Here is a 27,546-nt window from a genome sequence, read left to right on the forward strand (position 1 = left end):
CCTAGCCCCCTACCCCCTCCCTGGCCCCCTCTGTTGGAATTTTCAGAGTCCTTCGGAAGACACCTAATTTAATGGAGTGGGGTAGATAAAAGCACTACTCGATCATCCATTTGTCCATGACAGTATAGATAATCTATGATCTCGGAAGGGATGCCCAAGCACCTCTGCAGTAATAGTTTTTTAGGTGTGGTAGTCACCACTTGTAGTATATTACATGTATCACGGCACTGTCCGTATAGTAGAGGTGCATGGGTAAATCCCTGCCTGCTGGCTCCACCCAGTCGGCGGCGTATAAATGTGTGTGCTCTCCTGTGCTGCAGCCATTCTGGTTCCAGCTACAATGGCACAACATCTTTTCTCAATAAAGCCTCGATTATTCCACTACTCTCGTCTTTGTGGTAATTGATAGAGCATCAATTTACTGAGCAAAGATTTTTTTAAAACAATGGATCTCCGCATCAAGCCTGATCGCCTGCAGCTGAGCCCTCAAGCAGCCAACGCCACATCCGCCTTTGACCACTGGCTTGCCTACTTCAAAAGCTACCTCAGAGCAGCCGCTGAGGAACCCTCGGACTCGCAGAAGCTCCAAGTCCTCTATTCACGGGTGAGCCCTGACATTTTTCCTCTCATCCGGGATGCGCCCACTTACTCCGAAGCGATGCAGGTCCCAAAGGGACATTATGTTCGATCAGTCAATCAAGTATACGCCAGGCACCTGCTGGCCACGAGACAGCAACTCCCCGGGGAGTCTCTGGACGATTCTTGGCATGCCCTGCACATCCTAGGTAGGAACTGTGACTGCCTGGCAGTTTCGTCAGACCAGCACACCGAACTTTTAATTCGAGACGCTTACGTTACGGGCATGAAGCCTGCGTACGTCCGCCAGCGGCTACTGGAAGGGGGTACGCTCGATCTTGCGGGAACTAGGCAGCTCGCTAATTCGCTAATTAGAAGTGGCCTCCCGTAACGTCCAGTCCTACGCCCCCGACCGCGCGGCACCCTCGTGGGCATCGTGGGCCCCACCAGCTGCCGACTCCAGCTCAACGCAAGCCTGTGCCGCGTGGCAGCCAGCCAACTCTGGAGGGCCCAAGTGCTATTTCTGCGGGCAAAACAAACACCCCAGGCAGCGCTGCCCGGCGCGGAGCGCGACCTGCAACGGCTTTGGGAAAAGGGACACTTTGCTTCTGTTTGCCAGGCCCGATCGGTCATCACTGTTTCCAGGCCCAGCGTTCCTACACCCCACACGTGCGACCCGGGGGCGCCACCATTTTCCCCTCCGCAAGCCACGTGCGGTCCGTAGGCGCCGCCATCTTTGATGTCGCCCGCCATGTGCGCCCCGTGGGCGCCGCCATCTTCGGCATTTTGGACACCGTCTCAGGACCCCTGCTCATCTGTCCTTTCATCGCTTGCTGCTACCTCCACCACCGCTGACCAGCCGGGGACCTCCCAGCATCTGCCTCAGCTCGCCTCTATCACCCTGGATCAGTCCCGGCCCCGCAACCTCGTGACCGTGACGACGACGGTGAAGATCAATGGGTACGACCTGCCTTTTTGACTCCGGGAGCACAGAGAGTTTCATCCACCCCCACTACGGTAAGGTGCTGCTCCCTCCCGGTAAACCCCGTCACCCAGAAAATCTCCCTGGCCTCTGGATCCCATTCCGTGGAAATCCGAGGGTTCTGCATCGCGACCCTCACCGTCCAGGGAGTAGAGTTCAGCAATTTCCGGCTCTATATCCTCCCCCACCTCTGCGCTTCCCTCTTACTCGGCCTGGACTTTCAGTGGCATTTCCAAAGCCTCACCTTAAAATTCGGCGGACCCCTACCTCCCCTCACCGTATGCGGCCTCACGACCCTTAAGGTCAATCCACCTTCCCTGTTTGCGAACCTCACCCCGAATTGCAAACCTGTCGCCACTGGATGAGGCGGTACAGTGCCCAGGACAGGACCTTCATCAGGTCGGAGGTCCAACGGCTTCTGCGGGAAGGGGTCATTGAAGCCAGCAATTGCCCCTGGAGAGCTCAAGTGGTAGTAGTAAAGATTGGGGAGCACAGGATGGTCATTGACTACAGTCAGACCATCAATCGGTACACGCAGCTCGACGCGTACCCCCTCCCATGCATATCTGACATGATCAATCAGATTGCGCAGTATTGAGTCTTTTCCACAGTGGACCTGAATTCTGCCTGCCACCAGCTCCCCCTACGCCCGGAGGACCGCCAATACACTGCATTCGCCTCTATCACTTCCTTAGGGTTCCCTTCGGCGTCACTAATGGGGCCTTGGTTTTCCAGCGAGAGATGGACCGAATGATTGACCGATACAGACTGCGGGCCACCTTCCCGTACCTAAATAACGTCACCATCTGCAGCCACGATCAGCAGGACCACGGCGCAAAACTCCAAAAATTCTTCCAGACCGCCAAACCCCTTAATCTCACATACAATAAGGGGAAATGCATGTTCCGCACCAACCTCTTAGCCATCCTTGGCTATGTCGTGGAAAATCGAGTCCTAGGGCCCGACCCCGACTGCACGCGCCCCCTCATGGAACTCCCACTCTCCCACTGCCCCAAGGCCCTGAAACAATGCCTGGGGTTTTTCTCCTATTATGCCCAGTGGGTCCCTAACTATGCGGGCAAGGCCCGCCCACTCATTCAGTCCACAGTTTTTCCCCTGATAGCTGAGGCCCGCCAGGCCTTCAACCACATCAAGGCAGACATCGCCAAGGCCATGATGCACGCGGTCGACGAGTCCCTCCCCTTCCAGGTGGAGAGCGATGCATCGGACGTAGCTTTGGCTGCCACCCTCAACCAGGTGTGCAGGCCCGGGATCTTCTTTTCCTGCAACCGCCATGCCTCCGAAATTCGGCACTCCTCGGTCGAAAAGGAGGCCCAAGCCATTGTGGAAGCTGTGCGACATTGGAGGCATTACCTGGCCGGCAGGAGATTCACTCTCCTCACTGACCAACGGTCGGTTGCCTTTATGTTTAATAATACACAGCGGGGCAAGACCATAAATGACAAGATCTTGAGGTGGAGGATCGAGCTCTCCACCTATAACTATGAGATCTTGTATCGCCTGGAGAAGCTCAGTGAGCCCCCTGATGCCTTATCCCACGGTACATTTGCCAGCGCACAAGTGGACCGACTCCGGGCTCTCCACTATGACCTCTGCCACCCAGGGGGTCACCCGGTTCTTCCATTTCATCAAGGTCCACAACCTGCCCTACTCCATTGAGGAGGTCAGTACCATCACCAGAGACTACCAGGTCTGCGCAGAGTGCAAGCCGCACTTCTACCAGCCAGATCGAGCGCACCCGTCCCTTTGAGCGTCTCATCATGGACTTCAAAGGGCCCCTCCCCTCCATCAACTGCAACACGTAATTTCTGAACGTGATTGACGAGTACTCCCGGTTCCCTTTCACCATCCCATGCTCCGATATGACTTCTGCCATGGTCATTATAGCCCTCCACAGCATCTTCACTCTGTTCGGTTTCCTCACTTTCATCCACAGCGATCGGGGATCCTCATTTATGAGCGATGAGCTGCATCAGTTCCCGCTGAGCAAGGGCATTGCCTTGAGCAGGACGACCAGCTACAACCCCCGGGAAAACGGGTAGATGGAGAGGGAGACCAGGACGGTCTACAAAGCCATCCTGCTGGCCCTGTGGTCTAAAAATCTCCCAGTCTCCCGCTGGCAGGAGGTCCTCCCCGACACACTCCTTTCCATCCGATCGTTCCTCTGCACCGTGACTAACGAGACACCTCACGAACGTGTGTTTGCCTTCCCCAGGAAGTCCACCTCCGGGGTCTCGCTCCCAACGTGGCTGACGGTTCCTGGAGCCGTCCTCCTTCGGAAGCATGTGCGGACCCATAAGTCGGACCCCTTGGTTGAAAAAGTCCACCTCCTACATGCAAACCCGCAGTACGCCTGTGGTGAATGTGATTCATACTGGATTATAATCTGCATATACATGTGTCTATATTGTAAGTGCAGTTGCACTACCTGTCCTCCAGGGGGAGTAGCTCTGGGAATGCTTGAGTTGTACGGGGCTTGTCCCTTGGCTCTGCCCAGGACTCCTCCCCCGGAAGCAGCTGTATAAAGGTCAGTCAGTGCCACATGGTCAGCCGGCCAGTTCACCGAAAGTTCAATGGCTAATAGGCTGGCTCTGTTGTGAGTATATTAAAACCGCTATTCTAATCCTACAAGCACGTGTCCGTAGAATTGTCGGCACGCACTTCACCACCAGGACTGAGGCGATCACAGAGGAGGGCCAAGACGCCCGACAGACTTAACTTGTGATGTTTTCCACCACTCCCGCGGACTCTTTTTTTAACAGGGGGTGAATGTGGTAGTCATCACTAGTAGTATATTACATGTATTACGGCACAGCCCGTATAGTAGAGGTACATGGGTAAATCCCTGCCTGCTGGCTCCGCCGAGTAGGCGGTGTATAAATGTGCTCGCCGGTGCTGCAGCCATTCTGGTTCCCACTACAGGAGGCACAACATCTTTGCTCAATAAAGCCTCGATTATTCCACTACTCTCGTCTTTGTGGTAATTGATAGTGCATCATTAGGCTCTTTGAGTATGGAGGTCAATCTAGAAACATTTTTTTCCTAAATTGCCTGAAGAGTTCTTTGAAGCTTCTGTCTGTTTTACTAGTCTGAGCTCCCCTGGTGTAATCCAGATTGATCCGGTGGAGGCTGCTGCATCTGGCCTCACTGGTTAGTCCATTGTCCAGAGTTCTGCTGGCTCTTGAATGAGTCAAAATGGTTAGCAACTCCCAGGTTTGAGAATTCTCAGCCTGCCTCTGCCCCTTGCTATTTTTTGCCTTTCAGGGAAGATGTATTTGCTGGCCTACATTGGCTCCCATGGCAGTAATGCCTCAGTCTTAAAACTTCAAGGGCCAGATTCTCCGATTCTGAGGCAAATTGCGGAGGATTCGTGGCGATTTACATGGAAAAAAATCGACGGCGCCCCCTCACCGATGCTGCGGCTGGTGAGGGACTAGCAGCCGAGCCACGTAAAATACCCGGCCTCCACAAAATAATTGGCCGGAGAGTTGCCGGGTCCATGGCCGCACTTGCACCTGCAGCGGTCGCGCCATTCAACATGGCACTGGCCATGCGTGGACCCGACCCCCCTTGACACCCCCTTGCCACCACCTGGCCACCTACCACCAGTCCCTCCAGCCCTTATGAAAGCCCCCCTGGCCAGCAGAACGGGTCCCGCCCGATTGTGGCGGCACTGGACACAGTCCGCAGCCGCCGCGCCGGGTTCGTGAACTCGGCCAATTGGGGGCAGAGCATCGGGGGAGGGCCTTCAGGTGACGTCCTGAGGCAATCCCAACAGCGGGCGGTACTCGCCGTGATAACGATGTTTCGGATGGGACGGAGCATGCAAAACCTGCTTAAACAGGCGCCTCCCCCGATTCCATCGTAATAAGGGATTCTCCGCCCGATCGCTGAATTCAAAATCAGCATCAAGAAATGGAGAATCTTGCCCCAAATCTTTCGATGGCTTCGACCCTCCCTACCTCCGTAAACTCCTGAAGCGTTGCAGTCCTCTAAGATCTCTGCGCTCCTCCACTTCTGGCTTCTTGTGCATCCCCCATTTTGATTGCTCCATCATTAATAGCTGTGCTTGCAGATGCCAAGACTCTCAATGTTGGAAATCCCTCTCTAAATCTCCCTTCCTCACTACCCTGCCTTTCTCCTTCAAGACAATTCTTGAAACCAATCTCTTTGACCAAACTTGAGCATTTATCCTAATATTTTGCCAAATGGGTCGGTGTCAGGTTATCTTTGATAATACTTCTGTGGAACACCTTAGGATGTTTAACGATAGCAAAAACTTTCTAAATGCAAGTTGTTGTTAGACAGAGCTTTCGTCTTTTAGAAAGCAACCTGAAATTCTTGAAAATAATGGAGACTCTGACGTAACTAGAGCTTGTTGTTTTCCTGAGGGTTCCACCAGAGTTACAGCAGGAGACTGGAAGCATTTCTAAGTCAATTTAAGGTGTGCTCTTTATTCTATTATTAGTTGATGCCTATTTTTTGCCTTTTCAGGGAAGAGTGTTTGCTGGCCTACATTTAACAGTGATACTTCAAATTTAACTTTATTCGGCTAAATCCATTCTAATTTAACTGGAAAACGATTAATCTTCATATTGGTATTGTTGATCATCTGATTAAAAGTACTTCACATGTAAAGTGGTGAGTTTATGGATTAAGGTGTCACCTAGCACACTTAATTCAGATTTACTGAACATTTATAAAAGGCAAATTCTTGACTGGGGCAGAGTAATATGAGCGTCGGGCCAATTGAAAAGGAGATAGGACCTTATTCAATACTGAGCAAACCTCTAGACATTAATGGTATAGCATGATAATACAATAATGTAGAGTAAGTGCACGCAGCATTCTAACGACAATATGCAAGTGCTGCAGGGCCAACCTATCATGGACGTGATTTTTCCTTCATGTTTACAACGCACACAAATCCTGTTATGGATGCTAACTCTTGCAAGAAGGCCATAACGGGATATGGGCCAGTGAAAACCCAGAACTTAATGATCCCGGGCCCTCCCCGTTGATATAGAATCATAGAATTTACAGTGCAGAAGGAGGCCATTCGTCCCATCGAGTCTGCACATGCTCTTGGAAAGAGCACCCTACCCAAGCCCACACCACCCTATCCCCATAACCCAGTAACCCCACTCAACCAACACTAAGGGTAATTTAGCATGGCCAATCCACCTAACCTGTACATCTTTGGACTGTGGGAGGAAACCGGAGCATCCGAAGTAAACCCACGCAGACACAGGGAGAACGTACAGACTCCGCCGGAAATCCGCCTGGGACCCTGGAGCTGTGAAGCAATTGTGCTAACCGTGCTGCCCATGGTTACCATGCATTTGAATAGATTTAAATATTTAAGAGGGGGGTGGGGGGGGGGGGCACCCTGCCAAGGCTGGGGAGGGGAGGAGAAGGGAACAGGCCGAGCAGCTGAGGAGCTCCCAACATGACAGGGTGGTGCCCACGCACCGAACCCCATTACGGCGGCCATCTTGTTAGCCACCGACCCCTGGCGCTGGGTGAACAAAGGCTTAACAGCCGTATGGGTGGGTGCCGCCCCCCTGCCCGGCAATCCCATTCAACCGGCAACACCCACCGGGGGGAACACCCAGGGCCACACCGACGGCAGACCCCAGTGAGGGCAATGCCATGAAACTGTGACCCTGGCAGCAGGGAAGGGCGCCAGGAGCCACACTGACATTGCGGGGATGGGGGGGCAGGCGTGGCTGGAGCGCGCGGTGCCAGCCGGGGCGTCCATGTAGCCCATTGCACCTGGTTGTGCACGGGTATGTGCCATGATAACATTTTCTCCCCTCACCCCCTGCAGAGTATCATGTTTGGTAACCAACCAGCGATGTTGGCCACCGTGGTTGGGGCCACTGCCCTGTGGCAGTGCCAGCGAAGGTGGCGCAGGAGGAGGCGGAGGCTGCAGCAGAAGAGCGGGCTGCAGAGGGGCAGGTGGCAGCTGCTCAGGCTGGAGGAGGATGAGGAATGGGGCGAGGAGGAGGAGGAACAGGAGGAGGAGGAGGAGGTGGTGGTGGTGCCAAGGAGGCGCCGGATGTGGCCCCGTGTGGTCTTTGAGGAACTCCCGGACCGGGCATGCAGGAGGAGACAGTGGATGAGCCAGGAGACTGTCAGTCACATCTGCCACATGATGGCACACCTGGCACCGCGTGGGAGTGGGGGAGGACATCTGCTACCGGTGGCCGTCAACGTGATGGTCGCCCTGAACTTTTATGCCACGGGGTCTTTCCAGCCGCCAAGTGGAGACCTGTCGGCATCTCCCCAAGATCGGCGCACAGGTGCATTCGTGCCGCAATGGATGCCCTGTATGCACTGGCGGACTGCCAAATCTAGTTCCCTGTGGACCACACCCACCAGGATGCCCGGGGTTTGCTGCCGATGCCGGGATGCTCCAGGTCCAGGGGGTCATCGATGGGGTGCACGTCGCCCTACAGCCACCTGCGGATTACAGGCCGCTGTACACTAGCAGGAAGGGCTTCCATTCCATGAACGTTCAGGTGGTCTGTGGCCATCATATGAGGATCCTGGATGTCTGCGCCTGGTACCCAGGCAGTGTGCATGACTCATTCATACTGGCACAATCTCTGATCCCCGGCATGTTCGAGGGACAGCCCCACCCCCCCCCACTGCGGGGCTGGTTGCTGGGCGACAGGGGTTACCTGTTGCGGTCATGGCTAATGACGTCTATACGGAGGCCACAGAGTGATGCGGAAAACCTCTACAATGATGCCCATCGTGCGACAAGGGGTGTGGTCGAGAGTTGCTTCGGGGCGCTGAAGGTGCGCTTCAGGTGCCTGGACCGCTCTGGAGGGGCCCTCCAGTCATTTGACTGTGACTCTAGCTCAGTCTGATATTGTCTCTTGGAATTCCAGGTGACTTTGTGTAGGTCGTACCTGGATTTCCTCTACAAGTCAGGGTCGCCTGTCTTGAACGCTTCAGATCTGGCCTTCAAGGAGTCCCGATTAAACCATGGTTTCCGGTTGGGGAACGTACATACTACCTTCTTTGGCATGCAGACTTCTACACACTTGCTGATGAAGTCTGTGATGGTGATGGCATGCTTGTTTAGGTTGGTCGCTGAGTTCTTAAATATGGACCAGTCCACTGACTCCAAACAGTCACGTAGGAGCTCTTCAGTTGCCTCGGACCAGTACTCCACAACCTTCTTAACTGGATTCTCCTGCTTCAGTTTCTGTTTGTATGCTGGGAGATGTATTCAGTCATCATCATAATGAATGTTGGAGCAGGCTCGATGGGCCGAATGGCCTCCTCTTGCTTCTATTTTCTGTGTTTCTATGATCCAACTCGTCAGTGCAGGAAATGATTGTAAGTGCGGTCTAGTGAGGTGTTCCTCGTCAGGGCCAAAAAACCCGGCAAAGTGCCGTTAATTAGAGACGTCGTTCTCGGCGCTGCACCATGCTAAACTCACCCAAAACAGGACCCTGTTTATGTCCCATTAAATCGCGCCCATACTCTTTTCCAACTAATTTTACGCTGGTGGAATGTCAAAACTGTCAATTATAAAAAAGGCTCCTTTTAAAATAGTTTTTGATGTTTGTTTGTGATATTTCAGCTTCTACTTTAATCCCATATGTTTCGTCCAATCATTTATTTCACTCTCTAAAAAGTGAAGGATATTCAGTGCACTTTATTTCTCGGTTTGCTCTCTGCGGGAATATTTCAGTATGAAATGAAATGAATGAAAATCGCTTATTGTCACGAGTAGGCTTCAATGAAGTTACTGTGAAAAGCCCCTAGTCGCCACATTCCGGCGCCTGTCCGGGGAGGCTGGTACGGGAATCGAACCGTGCTGCTGGCCTGCTTGGTCTGCTTTAAAAGCCAGCGATTTAACCTGGTGAGCTAAACCAGCCCCTAATACATACCTGACTTGATCACATGACTGTTGCTGGACAGATTCCCTTGGCTTAGCTCCAGAATCACCTTAACATTGGGAAAGGGGAAATTCATGCAGAGATGACTGGGGCAGTTCTCATTGCGATCAGTGGCAAGCAACATCATTTTGGCTCTGACTGTGAAACCTGGATGAATGTCACGGTTTCCCTGATGTACTATCATTTCCTTGCTCAGTCTGTTATTTTGGGACACTTTTCACCACTGAGACAAGATGCGAATTATCCCTTGCGGTATCTCTGACATACCAGGCAGCTCTTGGCTTTGTGTAATTGTGTAAAATGTGTGATAGTGAGCCATTAGCCTGTAATACATCTCTCCATTTTATTTCCACTGACCTGTCTACCATAAAAGCAAGGTCTACTTTATTGAGTCAGAAAGCAGTTATGCATTTATTACAGAAAAGCTCTATTCACAGCTATACAGTCTGGAGGCTAGCATTGACCTTTTAAACAAATTAGGATCTCGGATTTGTAATCTTGAGATTTCACACAGCTTGAAAACGAATTTTGAAAACTATGTGCAAGTAGGAAGAGTGCTCCCTCCTCTATTGATGATCTAACTTTCTGAACAGCTAATGAATTGCGGCATAGTTCACCTCCTTTCGTGCCGTACCGACTCTGCTTTTATTTACTCAAATACTATTAGTGTGCTAGGAAATTGAATGGATTCCCTTGGACCAATAGAGAATGGGGATGGCAAATAGAGAATGTACCTATTATCTCCAGGAGGCAGGAGCTGCCTGCCTGTCGCCATTGACAAAGGCTGGGAGCAGTCATGTTGAGGGCTTCTGCCACCTTGCTGATTTGAACAGGCAGCTCCTCGGAAGGTCAGGAAGTCAAACGAGGCAGACAGTGGCTTTGCATGAAGAGATAAGGGCAGGCACTCATGCTGGAGCTAGTTGGTGCCACAGATTCCTCTCAGAAATATCCCCAAACAAATTGATTTGAATCCTTCAGTGAACCCAACAGCTTTGCAAAGGTTTCTTGGGTTCGCTGGAAAAAGAAATTGAAAATTTCATTCTGTTCTGATCAATCTCCTTAATGAGGCTCCTTAAGGAGCTTATGGGTAATTAATTGGTGGCAATCATGCTCCCCATGGACTTCCAGTGGCGGCCATGGTGTGAGTGGTCGCACATTTGGCAGCTCCCGCTTGTGGCGTTTTTTTGTTGTCCTTTTTTCCAATTAATGGGCGGATGTTTTGATGGAAAAAGGTGCAGGAGTTGTGGAGGAAAAGTATATTCCACCGGTGGATGAATTCGTGGACCAGAAGTGGTTTTAGGCGAAAGGAGCTGTTGGAGGAAGAAAACTTTCCTGCGACACAGGGAAAGATGGCTGAAGGCAAGCGGTCAGCCCTACCTTCTCAATGGTCAATGGAGCAGCTGGTGGACTTATTGACTGAGAAGTTCAGCCAGCAGAGAAAGGAGTCTCTGGAGGACCCGGTGAAGATGGTAGACCCGCTGAAGGTGGGGATCGACCGTGTGGAGCTGAGGTTGGAGACCCAAAGTCTGGCGACCATAAGGTGAAGGAGACGGTGGGGGAGCATGAGGAGCAGCTCACTTCATTGGTGGCTAAAATAGGAGTGTTGAGAGATACCCAGAAGTGGCTTCAGAAGATGGTGGATGATCTTGAGAACCGCTCCCTGAGACAAAATTTGAGGAGTGTGGGGTTGCCAGAGGGCATTGAGGGAGCGGACGCCGGCTCTTATGTCACCAAAATGCTGGAAATGTTGCTGGGGGAGGAGGCCTTCGAACGGCCCCTGGAGGTGGATCGGGCACACAGGACGCTGATGACGAGCCGCCGAGGGTGATGGTGGTGCAGTTGCTGCGGGTTCCTTGATAAAGAAAGTATCTTGAAATGGGCGAAGCAGACGAGGCAATGTACCAGGGAGGGTAACTAGCTTCGTGTGTACCAGTACCTGGGTGTGGAGCTGGCCAAGAGGAGAGTTTAATCGAGTGAAGGCTGCACTCTTTAAGAAGGTGGTGAAGTTTGGGATGCTGCACCTGGCCCGCCTCTGGGTGACCTACAATGGTCGGGAATATTATTTTGGGACACCGGAGGAAGCGATGGAATTTGCGAGAGACAATGGACTGTCAGGAGGAGGTGGACATTGAACTTTGGAGGAGCTGTTTGGGGAGGTCCTCCTTTTCGGGGAGTTCGGGGTTTGGGGCGTTTTCTTTTTTCCCTTGGGGGGGCTGTTTGTCCTTGTTGGGATGTTATGGCTGTAACTTGCTTGTCTCCCGGCCAGTTGTGGGAGGGAGGGGTTCTGGAGGGAACCTTCTTTGTGATCTTGGTTTGTTGCTGCACTCAGTGCTATTTTGATGGGATGGGGGAGGGCCGAGTTGGGTGAGTGCATTGGATTCTGTTTTCCTCTGAGGGTTATTTTCTTTTGTTCCTCTTTTTCTCCTTTGTTTGTTGTTATTGCTGTTTGCACCAAGGCACTGTATGAACGGTGGGGAAGGGGAATCTATCGGGGGTTAGGATGCCAGGCTCCATGGGCAGGGGGCTACTAGGCGGGCTAGTTCAAGCGGGTGCAGTGGGGGGGTGAACAGGTGGTTAGTATGTTGATCGGGGTTGGGATTGTTGCTCTGTGTGGAGGGGGGGTACTGCTGACAGGGAAGGGACATTTGAAGTACGATATGAGGGGGGTTGATGATGGTGAACATCTATGAATATGGGGAAAAGACGGGTAGGATATTGGCACATCAATTGAGGAGGCAGGAGGCGGCGAGGGAGATAAGAACGGTGAAGGATAGGAGAGGGAACGCTGTCTTAGACTCGGTGGGGGTGAATGGGGTATTTGAGGACTTTTACAAGAGGCTTTATGATTTAGAACCCCCGGCTGGGTTGGAGGGAATGAGGCATTTCTTAAACGGGTTGGAATTCCCAAGGTGGAGGAAGACCTGGGAGAGGGACTGGGAGCCCCCATTGGGCTGGTGGAGAAGTTGGAGGGTATAGGTGCGATGCAGGCGGCGAAGGCCAAGCACAAGGACCCGGAGTAGTGTGGGTCCCACCGGCCAATTTCATTGCTAAATGTTGACGCTAAGTTGATGGCCAAAATCTTGGCCTCACGGATTTAAGATGGTATGCCAGGGGTGATAGGGGAAGATCAGACGGGGTTGTAAAGGAGAGGCATCTGTTGGCTAATATTAGGTGTATGTTAAATATTATAATATGTCCCCGGTGGGACGAAATGTGATTGTGGCATTGCCATGGATGCTGAGAGGCCTTCAACCGGATAGAGTGGGACAATTTGCGGGAGGTGTTGGGGCGGTTTGGGTTCGGGCAGGGATTTGTGGATTGGGTCCGGCTATTGTACCGGGCGCCGGCAGCGAGTGTGCGGGCGAACTGGGTGATTTTGGAGTATTTCAGGTTGCATCGTGGGACGTGACAGGGGTGCCCACTCTCTCCATTGCTCTTTGCCTTGGTGATAGAGCCACTGGCGATGGCGCTTAGAGCATCAAGGGATTGGCAGGAGCTAGTGTGTGTTTAGGGGGGGGCAGTGGATCCATAGGGTCTCGCTGTATGTGATTCGATCTATTGCTCTTTATACTGAACCCTTTGGAAGGTATTGGGGGGGTTATGGGTACATTGGAGGAATTCGGCTGGTTCTCGGGGTACAAATTGAAACTGAGGTTTCTCCGATCCAAGCGAGGGGGCAGGGGAGGAGGTTGGGGGATTTGCCGTTTAGAGTAGTGGGGGCAAACTTCAGGTATTTGGGCATTCAGGTGGCGCGGGTATGGGAGCAGCTGCACAAGCTGAATTTGGCTCAGTTGGTGGCGCAAATGAAAGGGCATTTCAAGAGATGGGTATGCTCCCACTGTCGTTGGTGGGACGGGTGCAATTGGTGAAGGTAACGGTTCTCCCGAGTTTCTTATTTGCACTCCAGATTCTCCTGATCGTTATCCCAAATGCTGGGGGTGCTGGATGAGGGGATTTGGGGGTGGCAACGGGGCAGGGATTGAGCGCTTTGGGGACCTATTCATTGGGGGGAGCCTTTCGTGCTTGGAGGGGTTGGTGGAGGAATTTGAGCTGCCCATCGGGAATGGGTTCCAGTATTTGCAGGTGAGGGATTTTTGGAAGCAGGTGATGACCTTTCCCCACCTGTCACAAACGGGGGGGGGGGGGGGGAGGAAGCCCTGATCGGGGTAGTGAAACGTAAATGGGAGGAAGAGCTGGGGAGGGAGTTGGGAGTCTGGGTTGTGGGAGGAGGCTCTGAGGAAGGTGAATGCATCCTCCTCATGTGCGAAGCTTCGCCTTATTCAGTTCAAGGTGGTTCACAGGGCACATATGACTGTGACCAGAATGAGCAGGTTTTTTGAATGGGTGAAGGGTAGGCGTGGGCACTGCGCAGGGGAGCCTGCGAACCATGACCACATGCTTTGGGCCTGTCCGAAGCTGGAGGGGTTCTAGCGGAGGTTCGCCAATGTTATGTCAGAGGCCTTGGGAGTGAAGGTGGTCCCGAACCCAGAAGTGGAAATCTTTGGAGTGTCAGAAGACCTGGGGGCGAGAGAGGCCAATGTCCTGGCCTTTGCCTCCCTGGTAGCCCAGAGACAGATCTTACTGGAATGGCAGGACGGTAGCCTTGTGGATAGCACAATTGCTTCACAGCTCCAGGGTCCCAGGTTCGATTCTGGCTTAGGTCACTGTCTGTGCGGAGTCTGCACATCCTCCCCGTGTGTGGGTGGGTTTCCTCCGGGTGCTCCGGTTTCCTCCCACAGTCCAAAGATGTGCAGGTTAGGTGGATTGGCCATGATAAATTGCCCTTAGTGTCCAAAATTGCCCTTAGTGTTGGGTGGGGTTACTGGGTTATGGGGATAGGGTGGAGGTGTTAACCTTGGGTAACTCCTCTTTCCAGGAGCCGGTGCAGACTCGATGGGCCGAATGGCCTCCTTCTGCACTGTAAATTCTATGTAAATTCTCACGACGGTGCGGAGAATAGCGGGGTTCGTAAATTTTTACGGCCACGCTAGTCTGACGCCCTCCCGCTATTCTCCCCCCCCCCCACGCCCGACTCCCGACACGAATCGCTGCCGCCGTTTTTTTACGGCGAGCAGCGATTCTCAGCTGGCCGATGGGCCGAAGTCCAAGCCCTTTACGGCTGTTTTTACGAACGGCAAACACACCTGGTCTGGCCGTTCGTAAAAACGGCCGTAAAGTCCCGATTTTGAAAACCATGGCACCGATTGGCACGGCAGTACCACGGCCGTGCCAAGGGTGCCATGGGCCCGCGATCGGTGGGCACCGATCGCGGGCAGCGGGTCCGATTCCCGCGCACTCTTTGTCCTTCCGCCGCCCCGCTGTATCACTTCGCGGGGTGGCTGAGGGGCATCCCGGCCCGCGCATGCGCGGGTTTCGCGCAAATGCGCGATGACGTCATCCGCGCATGCGCGGGTTGGAGTCTTCCAATCTGCGCATGCGCGGCTGACGTCATGTGACGTGTCAGCCGGCGCAAATTCGTTAAGCCCGCGATGCAGGTGTTCACGGCCGCGGCATACTAGCCCCGACCGGGGACCAGAATCGGTTCCCGGTCGGGGGGGACGGAGGCTGGCGTCAAACCCGCCCGGATTTGACGCCAGCCTTACGATTTCTCCCTGTCTGGGAGAATGTATCTATGACTCGGGGCCGCCGAAACTGGGAGTTTGAGTGAGTGACCTGGCAGAGTTCCTCAGGCTGGAGAAGATAAAGTTTACCTTGAGAAGGTCTGTGGAGGGGTTTGCCTGAAGGTCAGCAGTTGGGGGGGGGGGGGGGGGGGGGGTGTTAAAAAGGACGTGGAGGGTGGAGAGCGGGAGACGGGATGGTGGGTTGTTAGATATTTATTTTCTTTAGTTATTTGTATTCCTGTTTGCTTGCTTTTTTATGGTTGTGTTTGATATATATATGTAAATGCCTCAATAAAAAGCCCTGGACAACCCTTTCAAAATTTAAAAATGCCCTGGAGAAAACGGGATCAGTTGACTACCACCAGGACGGAGATTATCAAAGCCCACCTGCGCCGGGTCACAACTCTGTTGCCCTTTGAAAATCCTTGCAAGAATATCTGCTTTTATGTCCTCATTTTTACTCCTGCATTCCTCAGAGGAAAGTAATTCTTTCTTCTAAATGGATTATGTATGTTGGTAATTTTCCAACACATTTCGGTCGAAGAGTGAGTGGTAATAATATACCTCATGAAAGACAGAATGAGAAGAAGGCTCATCATTCATTTTGTCAGGCTTCATGACAATGGGAAACTATGGGAACAAGTTTTGCATTTGATTACGATGTAGCTATATTTCATTTTCCCACCTCCGTCATCACCGAGCTCTCAATAAATGCAGTGAGGTAAGCTGTGAGACAAATCCCAGTGTCAATAACGTATTGGTACTGGAGGGTGAGAAGGAATCAAAACCTGAAGCTGCAGTTATTTTGTCAAGACTAGTGACCAAACAAAGATTAATTCTTAAGGAATACCCCAGCGGTATTGGAATACATATCCTCTTGCCCTGAAGTGGCAAAATTGAGTTTGCAGTGGTCGCACCTGGATCTCTAGCACAAAGTTTGAGGCATAGGACCTTCCGCCTAATTTGAATGGGCTACAGATTCAGTAGAAGTTTGGCCTGTGTACTGTGAGACACTTGACAGGGAGTCACAAATTCCAATTAGGCAGCTTTCAAAGTGCTACCAATTAAAATATATATATACAGTATTTCTATTGGCCTTTTAACTTTTTATATAAAAAATTTACAAAACAAAACAGTAATCCCAGTAACAGAAATATAACCACCCCTCACCTTGTCCTCCCTTCCCCCGCCCCCAACAGCTAACAGTGACCAATTCCTTTAAGCGCAAAATGAATTCATCTACAGTAGAACCCTTCAATCAACCCCTCAGTGTAAACTTGACCTTCTCGAGGTGCAAAAACTCCCATCAAGTCACCCAGTCACACTGAGGCACTAGGTTGGAATCGCATGTCCCCAGCTTAGCAAAATTCGCGTCTGAGCGATCAACAAGGTGAATGCCAGAGCATCCGCCCCCACACCCATCCTCAGCTCCGGCTGGTATGACATCCCAAATACAGCTGCTAACGGACAGGTCTCTAAATCATCATTTAGGATTGCCAATATGGTGCTGAAGAAAGACACCCAAAAACTCACCAATTTGGGACTGGACCAGAACATCTGCACATGGTTTGCAGACCCTCTTGAACACCGCCCCTACCTGGCTTCAACTCTCGCAAAAAATTGACTCATTCTGGCCTTGGTGAGATGCGCCCTAAACACTACCTTGAGCTGGATCAAGCTGAAGTACTGCCAAATTGTCATAAAAGAACAAGTTACATGAGGGGTGAGGGCTGTGACTAATTATTCAAAATGGAGCAACGGGGTAACTGCTTCCAAATATTAAAAATTGGAGATGCCAATACAAAAAGTTTCACCAAGGACTGGACTTGCTTTGAGATTGAAGGCTAGGTAGAAAAAGTTAGTGTGAGAAATAAAGAAACAAATTGAAAATCTAATTCAATAAAATAGGGATGGAGGACCAGGTGTTGTGTTGTGCAGCAAGTGGGAGCCGATGGACCCCCATTGTGGTTCACAGTGACCACATCACTAGCAAATGCTGGTTGCTTAAGGAACTTTGAGATTTGATGAGCTGGAGTCTGAGCATCAGATATTGTGACACTCCAGGGAGGGGTAGAGTTATATGGACGCTGTGCTTCAGGAAGCAATCACACCCCTTAGATTAACTGCCTTGAGTTCACTCAGTGGCCAGGGACAGGAGGGTGTGACTGCAAGTTGGCAGGTAGAGGGATCCAAGAGAGAGCACTGCAGGAGTCTCAGCCTTGTCCAACAGGTTTGATATTTTTGCTTCCTGTGTGTACGAGAGCGGGGACTGTCGGGAAGATGAGCAAGCTGACCATAGCACTGTGGTATTGGGAGCTACTCAAGTGGGGGGAGGAAATAGAAATGTAGTCGTAGTTGGGGATAGTATAGTTAGGGGAATAACACTGTTCTCTGTAGTCAGGATCGAGAATCCTGACGGCTGTGTTGCCTGCCTGGTGCCAAGGTTCGGGACATCTGCTCCGGACTGGAGAGCATCTTCCAGTGGGAGGGTGGATCCCATTGTCATGGTCTATGAAGATGCCAATAACAGGTATAATGAGGAAAGGGGTTCTCCATAGAGAGTTTGAGGAGCTAGGCACAAAATTAAATAACTGAATCTCCAAGGTTGTAATCTCTGGATTATTACCTGAGCCATATGTAAATTGACGTAGGATACATAAAATTAGAGAGATGAATACGTGGTTCAAAGAATGGTATAGGAGAAGTGGTTTTTGGTTTGTGGGGCACTGGCATCAGTACGGGGGCAAGTGGGGGCTGGACCATTGGGATGGCCTACATCTGAACTGTGCTGGGATCAGTGTTCGTGCAACTAGGGAAGTAGGGAGGGCTTTAAACTAAATAGAGATGGGTGGTTCAGCAAAAGGTATATGTAGGCTTACAAAACAAAAGTATATGACAGCATTAAAAGCCACCTATTTAGGTAATAATACCCTGAGTTTGAAAGGAATGGACAGAATGTAAAAACAGAAACAATAGGGTCAAAAAGGGAAAAATGGTAACAAAGCCAAATTAGCATTCACACAAAGTAAATGTATTAATTACACAAATTTGAGGTTAATGTGTATGATCTTATAGCTATAACAGGGACACAGTTACAGGGAATCAAAACTGGGAACTAACTATTTAGGGTATGTGACTTTTCACAAGTACAGGCAAGAAGGAAAGGGTGGTGGGGTAGCTTTGTTAGTACGAGATGGAATAAGTACAACAGCAAGACGTGACCTTGGATTGGAGATGTAGGCTCCATATGGGTACAGGTAAGAAATAACAGGGAGAAGAAGGCTGGTTGGAGTCGTCTACAGGCCCCCATACAGTAGCTATATTGTAGGACGGAGAATAAATCAGGAGATAATAAAGGCATGGAAAAAGGCAGTACTTTAATCATGGTTGACTTTAATCTTCATGTAGATTGGGAAATTCAAATTGGCAGAGGTAGGCATGAGGAAACATTAATTGAGTGCATTCGGGACAGTTTCCTAGAACAATACATTGTGGATCCAACCAGGGATCAGGTGATTTTGGATTTGGTAATGTGTAGTGAGGTAGGTTTAATAAACAATCTCAGAGTAAAACATCCTCTCGGAAACAGTGACCATAACATGGTAGAAATTACCATTCAATTTGAGAGTTAGAAACTTGGGTCAGAAACAACTGTGCTGCACTTAAATAAGGGTAATTAGCATTACACTGAAAGAAAAAACATATTTAATGTGGCAAAGATTAGTGGTAAGCTAGTGCATTGGGAAAGTTTTAAAAACTGACCCAAAAAAAGGAGCAGAATTTAAACTATGAGGGTAAACCATCAAATAATATAAAGATGGGCAGCAAGAGTTTATTTAAATATATAAAAGGGAAGGGAGAGGCCAAAGTGAATGTGTGAGATTGGGGAAATAATAATGGGGAACCAGGAAATGGCAGAGGAGTTGAACAAATACTTTGCATCAGTCTTCACGGTGGAACACACTGATAACATTCAAAAAATAATCAAGGCGCACACGTTGAGGGGGGGGGGGATGGGAATAAATACAACAACAATCACTGGGAAAAAGTACTAGGGAAACTAACGGTGTTAAATGCCGATAAGTCCCCTGGACCAGATGGGTTGCATTGCAGAATATTAAAGAATGTCGATACAGAGGTAGTGGATGCACTGGTAGTAATCTTCCAAGAATCCTTAAATTCTGAAAAGTCCCAGAGGATTGGAAAACTGCTATTGAAACACCCTTATTAAAAAAAGGTGGGGGAGAAAAACAAGCAACTATAATAATATAAAAGCAAATTACTGCCTCAATTCTTTGAGGTTTATAATAAGTAATTATATAATAATAATAATCTTTGTCACAAGTTGGCTTATATAAACACTACAATGAAGTTACTGTGCAAAGGCCCTAGTCGCCATACTCCGGCGCCTGTTTGGGTACATAGAGGGAGAATTCAGAATGTCCAATTCACCTAACAGCACGTCTTTCGGGATTTGTGGGAGGAAACCAGAGCACCCGGAGGAAACCCACGCAGACAGGGGGAGAACATGCAGACTCCGCACAGACAGCGACCCAAGCCGGGAATCGAACCTGGGACCTTGGCGCTGTGAAGCCATAGTGCAAACCACTATTCTACCATGCTGCCAGGTAGCTTAACTTTTGTCATTGGGAAAACGTTAAGAGTCAATTATAAAGGATGTAATAGTAGAGCATTTAGAAATGCATGAAATAAACAAGCAGAGTCAATATGGCTTCATGAAGGGAAAATCATGCCTGACAAATTTATTTGTATTGTTAGAGGTGGTAACAAGCAGGATAGATGAAGGGGAAGCAGTAGATGAAATATACTTGGATTTCCAAAAAGCGTTCGATAAGGTACCGCACAAAAAGCTACTTAATAAGATAAGAGCCCATGGTGTTGGGAGTAGTATATTAGCATGGATAGAGGCTAGGCTAACTGAAAGAAGACAGAGAGGTGGGATAATAGGAGCTTTTTCAGGACTAGCGAAGTGCCACAAGGATCCATGCTGGGGCCACAATTATTCACAATGGGCTGGATTCTCTGCTGCATCAGGAACACAGATGCGGACAACGGAGAAAGCAACACCAGGCAGAAACCGGCCCTCTGGTCTCCCACTGGAGCCAGGGCCGAGGTTTGGATCTCATATCAGAGGGTGGATGTAAATGGCCATTAAGAACCATTTGCATCCTATTAACAGGCCAGGCATCATATTCACTGGGCCCTCGTGATTCTCTGGGCCGAGAATCACGTGGGTGGGAATCTGTGCAGGTCTTGACAAGCTTAGCCCTATGTGATGAACCTTGCAGTGGGCTGAGGGGTAAATCTTAAAGGGAGTTGCGCGCAAAGTCCATTGGAGGACAACCCTCCCCCCATAATGCAAGATCTGCTAACCCAATCCCCACCAGACCACCCCACCGCGCCCTCACCAGAGGTCCCTAACTAAAGAGCGCCCCACCAGAGACCCCCTAATTGAAGAGGTCCTCACCAGTGACCTCTTAAATAAAGTGACCCATAAGAGAGACCCCTCTTTTAACTACTCCTCCCTGGCTTAGGGAAACAGAGCATCTCAAGAATTGGTGATGAAGTTGGGGCTCGCGAATACCAAGCCTTAAACTGCACTTCTCAGAGACGTATGGTAGGAGTGCTAGAAGCGCCATAGCTCTTCAGGTCCATAATGCCTTAGATCTAAAACAATTACACATATTATGCTTCTTCGGAACAACTAGTTCCACAAAATACGGTTATCACAGGGAGCTAGTGAGTGATTTTCCTTAAAACTAAGATAACTGAGCACACCTACACTAAACTCATTGGGTGAACATTAACCCTCTCACATGCAGTATAACTCAGGTGTAGAGTATTTAGAATGGAGCCGGAAATTTATCCACAATCTTCCCACATTGACTGTGCTTTAAATTGCAGGCAGCTCGGACACCTTCCCAAGCTGGTGGGGTCTGTATTATTCCTTGTGTCTGAATAAAGCTCATAGTCTTACAGTTGAAGTAGGTGCTTTATTTGTAGGAGTTCGTTCTCACTCCAGCGCTTATACGGTGTTACATCTGAACTGCCTGTCTGTGTCCTGCTCACAAGCTGCTATTCCTGTGAAGTGTGTGTCTGACTTCCTGTCTTGTCTATTATATCCATCTCTGGTGCTCCCTCTAGTGGTTGCTTAGTTGTGGTGTATTTAGATTAACCCCTTGTGTATATACAGTGATGCATATCACTACAGTGTCCTGATCAAGATAACACAGTCATGTACCAGTGATGTCAGCAGGTTCTGACCACAGTCTTTCATATATCTGTGGGTATGGTAGTGGTGCCAGTAGACTCCAGGGTTGTCAGTCTGTTTGAAAAACAAATGAAAGTATCAATCAGCTAACTGTGGAAGAGTCAGTCTAACATTGACAGTGGGTAAATTCGCTATAGTATGGAATATATAGAAAAGCATGGGCTAATTTATTAATTAAACACAGATTTATAAAAGGCCAGTTGTTTCTGATATGTTTAAGAGTTCAATGCGGAATAATCAGGACTGCTGAAATGCAACTGACATTGTTTGTATAGATTTTCAGAAGCCACATAGAAGGTATATTGGTGAAATTAAGACTCACAATATTATCAATGATGCTGGTTAAAGGATAGCAGAGTGGTGGATATTTTTGAAATGGAAGGGATAGGTGACCCCCTTTGAGAACAAGAAGGTTTGGTTGCAATTATGATTTTTATTAATTCATGAACAAAATGAAGTACACGTGGAAATACAGTGCATGGAACAAAACAACTCCTTTAAAATGGTCACTTATTATTTCCACTCTGTTCAAAGGCACCATAGCTATTATTGGATTGGATTTGTTTATTGTCACGTGTACCAAGGTACCGTGAAAAGTATTTTTCTGTGAGCAGCTCAACAGATCATTAAGTACATGAAATGAAAAGGAAATAAAAGAAAATACATAATAGGGCAACAGAAGGTACACAATGTAACTACATATGCACCGGCGTGCAGGCGTGTAGTGTTAATGAGGTCAGTCCATAAGAGGGTCGTTAAGAAGCCTCTGATAACAGCGGGGAAGAAGCTCATTTGAGTCTGTTTGTGCGTGTTCTCAGACTTCTGTATCTCCTGCCCGATGGAGGAAGTTGCAAGAGTGAGTAAGCCGGGTGGGAGGGGTCTTTGATTATGCTGCCCGCTTTCCCCAGACAGCGGGAGTTGTAGATAGAGTCCATGGATGGGAGGCAGGTTCGTGTGATGGAGTTTCTTGCGGTCCTGGGCTGAGCAGTTGCCATACCAGACTGTGATGCACCCAGATACGATGCTTTCTATAGTGCATCTGTAAAAGCTGGTATGAGTTAATGTGGGCATGCCAAATTTCCTTAGTTTCCTGAGGGAGTATAGGCGCTGTTGCGCTTTCTTCATGGTAGCGTCGACTTGGGTTGACCAGGGCAGATTTTTGGAGATGTGCATCCCGAGGAATTTGAAACTGCTAACCATCTACACCTCAGCCCTGTTGATGCTGACAGGGGTGTGTACAGTACTTTGTTTCCTGAAGTCAATGACCAGCTCTTTAGTTTTGCTGGCATTGACGGAGAGATTGTTCTCGCTGCACCACTCTGCTAGGATATCTATCTCCCTCCTGTATTCTGACTATTAGTTGGTTTCAACTAGCTCAGACCTTCAAAAGATTTGAATAATAAGTTTGTAGAGCCCCGCCGAGTGCACTGGGATCCAAACATTTTCCGCTCCCCACGTGGCGTGGAAGAATCGTGGGAGGGCCTCCCGACATTTTTTACGCCCCCCGGCGCCCCCGCGATTCTCCCCCCCCCCCTCGGAAAAATCAGCGCTCGCCGTTTTTCATGGCGAACGACGATTCTCCGAGCCCGATGGGCTGAATGGCCGGCCCTTCATGTCCGTTTCAACATGGCAGCAACCACACCTGGTCGCTGCATTCGTGAAATGGGCGCTGGATGTCCGTTTGGGGCATCCAGGGGCCCGATTGGGACGGGAGCACCGCGACTGTGCTCCGGAGGGGACAGGCCCGCGATTGGTGCCCACCGATCATCGGGCCTGCGTCCAAAACGGACGCACTCTTTCCCCTCCGCCGCCCGGCAAGATCAAGCCGCCACGTCTTGCCGGGCGGCGGTGGAGAATGACGGCACCGCGCATGCGCGGGTTCGCGTCATCTGTGCGCTGATGTCATCCGCGAAGCACCGTTCGGGCATCATTTCTGGCGGCCGAGGTCGCGGCCGGGAACGACGGGGGCCCGCTCCTAGCCCCCCGGGTGGGGGTGAATGAGGTGCGGGGAGCGGGTCCCGAGGCCGTCGTGAGCCTCGGCCGAGTTCACAACGGCCTCCACGATTTTGGCCACCAGCGGAGAATTCTGCCCAAGATATGTCAGTTCTATGGGGCGGGATTCTCCAACCCCCCGCCAGGTCAGAGAATCACCCGGGGCCGGCGTCAATCCCGCCCCTGCCATGCCCCGTATTCTCCTCCACCCGAGATTCGACGGGGGCGGGACCCCGCGGCGATTCTCCAGCCCGTAATGGGCCGAAGTCCCGCCGCTGACAAGCCTCTCCCGCTGGCGGGAATCAAAACACTTACCTGACTGGCAGGATTGGCGGCGCGGGCGGGCACCGGGGTCCTGGGTGGGGTGCGTGTGACGATCTGACCCCGGGGGTTGGCCCCACGGTGGCCTGGCCCGCGATCGGGGCCCACCGATTGGCGGACAGACCTGTGACGTGGGGGCACTTTTTTTCTTCCGCCTTCGCCATGGTCTTCACCATGGCGGAGGCGGAAGAGACCCCCCCCCCCGCGCATGCTCCGGGATGACATCAGCAGCTGCCGACGCTCCGGCGCATGCGCGGACTTATGCCGGCCGGCGAAGTCCTTTTGGCCCCGGCTGGCATGGCGCCAAAAGCCATCCATGCCAGCCGGTGGAGCGGGAACCACTCCGGCGCGGGCCTTGCCCCTCAATGTGAGGGCTTGACGCCTAAAGGTGCGGAGACTTCCGACGCTGGAGTGGTTCACGCCACTCCAACACACCGGAACCCCCTGCCCCGCCGGGTAGGGGAGAATCCCGTCCATGTTGTAGTTATTTCAGATGTGTTCGTGACTTTTTTTTAATTAAATCAGCTGGGTGGTTATGTTCAACTATAAATATAACTGAAATTCACTGCCAACTGTTTATTAGTTAATGCGTAAACTAATTGTGTCACAAATTAATCTCTGACAATTTTTTATATATTTGTGTTATAAATGATAACTGCATTTAAAATGAAGTCCTACGAACAATGATATGAATTTTGAATTCTCCCTCACTGTACCCGAACAGGTGCCGAAATGTATCTTTTCACAGTAACTTCATTGCAGGGTTAATGTAAGCCTAGTTGTGACAATAAAGGTTATTTATTTTTTATTTCATTTATGGATAGGAATACAGATGCGTTTTTATTTTCTCTTTGAGAAGAAATATGGAAAAACAAATAATTAGAGAAGGCATTTAATTTGTAAGGAAGTTTTGAGAGCACACAGCCATTTCTTGCCTCACAGTGTAACAAGTTAACTGGATTCACATCTAGTTGCATAACCTCCTGAAATTAAATGCTACTTTCGCTTTGCCATTAACCCAGCTAATATCTTTTACAATACTAGTTGTGATCTTGTAAGGGCATTGTTCACTGGCTGTTACATTAACATTGACTTGGAGAATGCATGCTTAGAGATCAATTTGTTCAACTGTTCTGTACTGTAAATGATTTTCTACAAATTTTAATTGTAATGTCAACAGTATTTTGCTGTCGTAATCTCGGAAGCGCCATAACTTAATGACTCCTATTTAATTTCAGGGATTTGACAAACAAGTGGATGTTTCATATATTGCTAAACACTACAACATGAGTAAAAGCAAAGTGGACAACCAGTTCTACAGCGTAGAAGTAGGTGATTCTACCTTCACGGTTCTCAAGCGCTACCAGAATCTAAAGCCCATTGGCTCTGGGGCTCAGGGTATTGTATGGTGAGTATATGGTGTCGTCATTTTAAACATGAATGTCAACCTTCTGTTTCAAGCTAAGATGTCGGCACAGAACATGAGCAGCAAAGATCCACATGTTGGAACTCTTTCCCAGCTGTTGTTGAGTGGACCTATTCTCCTTGTAGCAGAAAATTATTTCTGCATCAGGGCTGCTGCAGCGAACGTTAAACTAAGGGAGCTGGCTTCATCCTTGTTTAATTTTGGCATCTTTTCTGTGCTCCAAACTACCATTTGGGTCAAAACTGTCACCTGGAACCTGTTGTTTTCCCATCCAATAGAGAGAGAATGATGGGGTATATAATTCCTGATAGGCACTTTCACCATATGCAGCTGTACGCCAGGAGGATTAACATGGTAAATTAATCCCATGGTCACAAGGCATGCATATAAGTAAGGCGTATACACTTCCCAATGGTGTTTTGAGTGTTTGAGTGATGAGCTTCCTAGTGCATATTCAGAGCTTTCAATTTAACTAATACCTGTAGTACCAAACAGTACACTATTTCTATATCATTGAATCCCTACAGTGTAGAAGGAGGCCATTCGGCCCATCATGTCTGCACTAACCTTCCGAAAGAGCACGCTACCTAGGTCCATTCCTCCGCCTTATCCCTGTAACCCTGTAATCCTATCTAACCTGCACACCTTTGGACACTATGGGCAATTGATCATGGCCAATTCACCAAACCTGTACATTTTTGGACTGTGGGAGGAAACCGGAGCACCTGGAGGAACCCACCCAGACACGGGGGGACATGCAAACCGCCACCCAAGGCAGGAATTGATCACGGGTCCCTGGCGCTGCGAAGCAGCACTGTGCCACCGTGCACGCACCAAAGTTCACATATGGTATGTTTAATTGTTATGACATTTGCACCCCATGCCAGGCATCAGTCTTGGCTCAGTTGCGACATTCCTTTCTCTAAGTCAGAAGGTTGTACTCCCACATGAGATGTTAAACTGAGGACCACCCACCCATCCTCTCAAGTGGAAGTAAATAATCCCACTATTCAGCACAAATCAGTGGAGTTCTCCCTTGTGTCCCAGCCATTATTTAACCTTCAACCAGAATCGCCAAAAAAATCAGATTGTGGGGGGGGGGTGACATGGTGGCGCAGTGGTTAGCACCGCTGCCTCACGCGCTGAGGACCTGGTTTCGATCCTGGCTCCGGGTTATTGACTGTGTGGAGTTTCCACATTCTCCCCGTGTCTGCGTGGGTCTCACCACCACAACCCAAAGATGTGCAGGGTAGGTGGATTGGCCACGTGAAATTGCCCCTTAATTGGAATTTTTTAAATAAAAAGCAGATTGTGTAGTCATTCATCTGATTGCTGTGCACAAATTGGCTGCAGTGTTTTCCTACATTACTACAGTAACTACAGTACTCCATTGTTTGTGAAGTACTTTGGGAGCTCCTGCCGTACTGTGAACATGAATATGAAAATGCAAGTTCTTTTTTTGACAGGTTGTGCTGATGCCAGCTATAAAAGGGAAGTGCAGATTATTATCAAACCATTTGAGCAATATTATTTTTAATACTACACAAAAAATCCCATAATACACCTCAGTTATTCAGTTCAGCAACACATTCTAAATTTGCAATGTTAATGAAAAGTCCACAGGATAAGAGAAACTCTTAGTGATGCTACATTGCTATTTCAAGACCTCTTGAGCCGGAATCTAAATGGAAAATTTCAAAGTTTCTGAAACATGCAGTATATAAATATTTCAAATCATTTTCGAAGACATTCTTGCAGTCCAAAGAAGGTGCCTGATGCAAAGCTGTAAAATATGTTTGTTTTCCTTTCATGAGACGTGGGCATTGCAGGCTGTGCTGCCATTTATTGCCCAGCCCTAATTTCACTTGAGGGGGTAGTTACGAGTCAACCACATTTCTGTGTGTTGGGACAGCAGATTTAATTCCGTAAAGGACATTAGTGAACCAGATAGGTTTTCCTGACAATCGTTTCATAATCAGCATTAGACTTTAATTCCAGATTTTTATTGAATTCAAATTTCACCATCTGCAGCGGGTGGGATTTGAACCCAAGTCCCCAGAGCATTACTCTTGGTTTCTGGTTTACTAGTCCAGTGACAATGCCACTATGCCACCACCTCCCCACCATACGTAAATTAGCTAGGAGAAAGGGAGTGCTAATTTAGAGTTTGGGATTCAACAAGGATATCACAGATTTATATTGTCCTTTTAACATAATAAAATGTTGCAAGGTGCTTTATAGGTACATAATAAAGCAAAATTTGACACTGAGCCAAATATGGAGATATTAGGTCAGGTGATCAAATGTTTTTGAACTTAAAGGAGGAAAGCAAATGAAGACATGTAGGAAGGGTATTGCAGAGATTCGAGCCTTGGAAACTGAAGACATGGCTTCCA

At 49.5% G+C, this 27,546-nt stretch overlaps 1 protein-coding gene across 7 annotated transcripts in view; it reads left to right on the top strand.

The window, feature by feature from the left end:
- Positions 1-27,546, top strand: part of mapk10 (mitogen-activated protein kinase 10) — a 307,215-nt gene that overhangs the window by 143,919 nt on the left and 135,750 nt on the right. For all 7 annotated transcript variants that reach the window (XM_038791761.1, XM_038791759.1, XM_038791760.1 and 4 more), the window contains one exon: positions 24,963-25,132. In XM_038791761.1, coding sequence (XP_038647689.1) covers positions 25,011-25,132 — 122 coding nt within the window. In that variant the 5' untranslated portion in view covers positions 24,963-25,010. The remainder of the gene's footprint in view (positions 1-24,962; positions 25,133-27,546) is intronic.

This window comes from Scyliorhinus canicula, chromosome 3 (assembly GCF_902713615.1).
Source record: "Scyliorhinus canicula chromosome 3, sScyCan1.1, whole genome shotgun sequence".
In the NCBI taxonomy this organism is placed as follows: domain Eukaryota; kingdom Metazoa; phylum Chordata; class Chondrichthyes; order Carcharhiniformes; family Scyliorhinidae; genus Scyliorhinus; species Scyliorhinus canicula.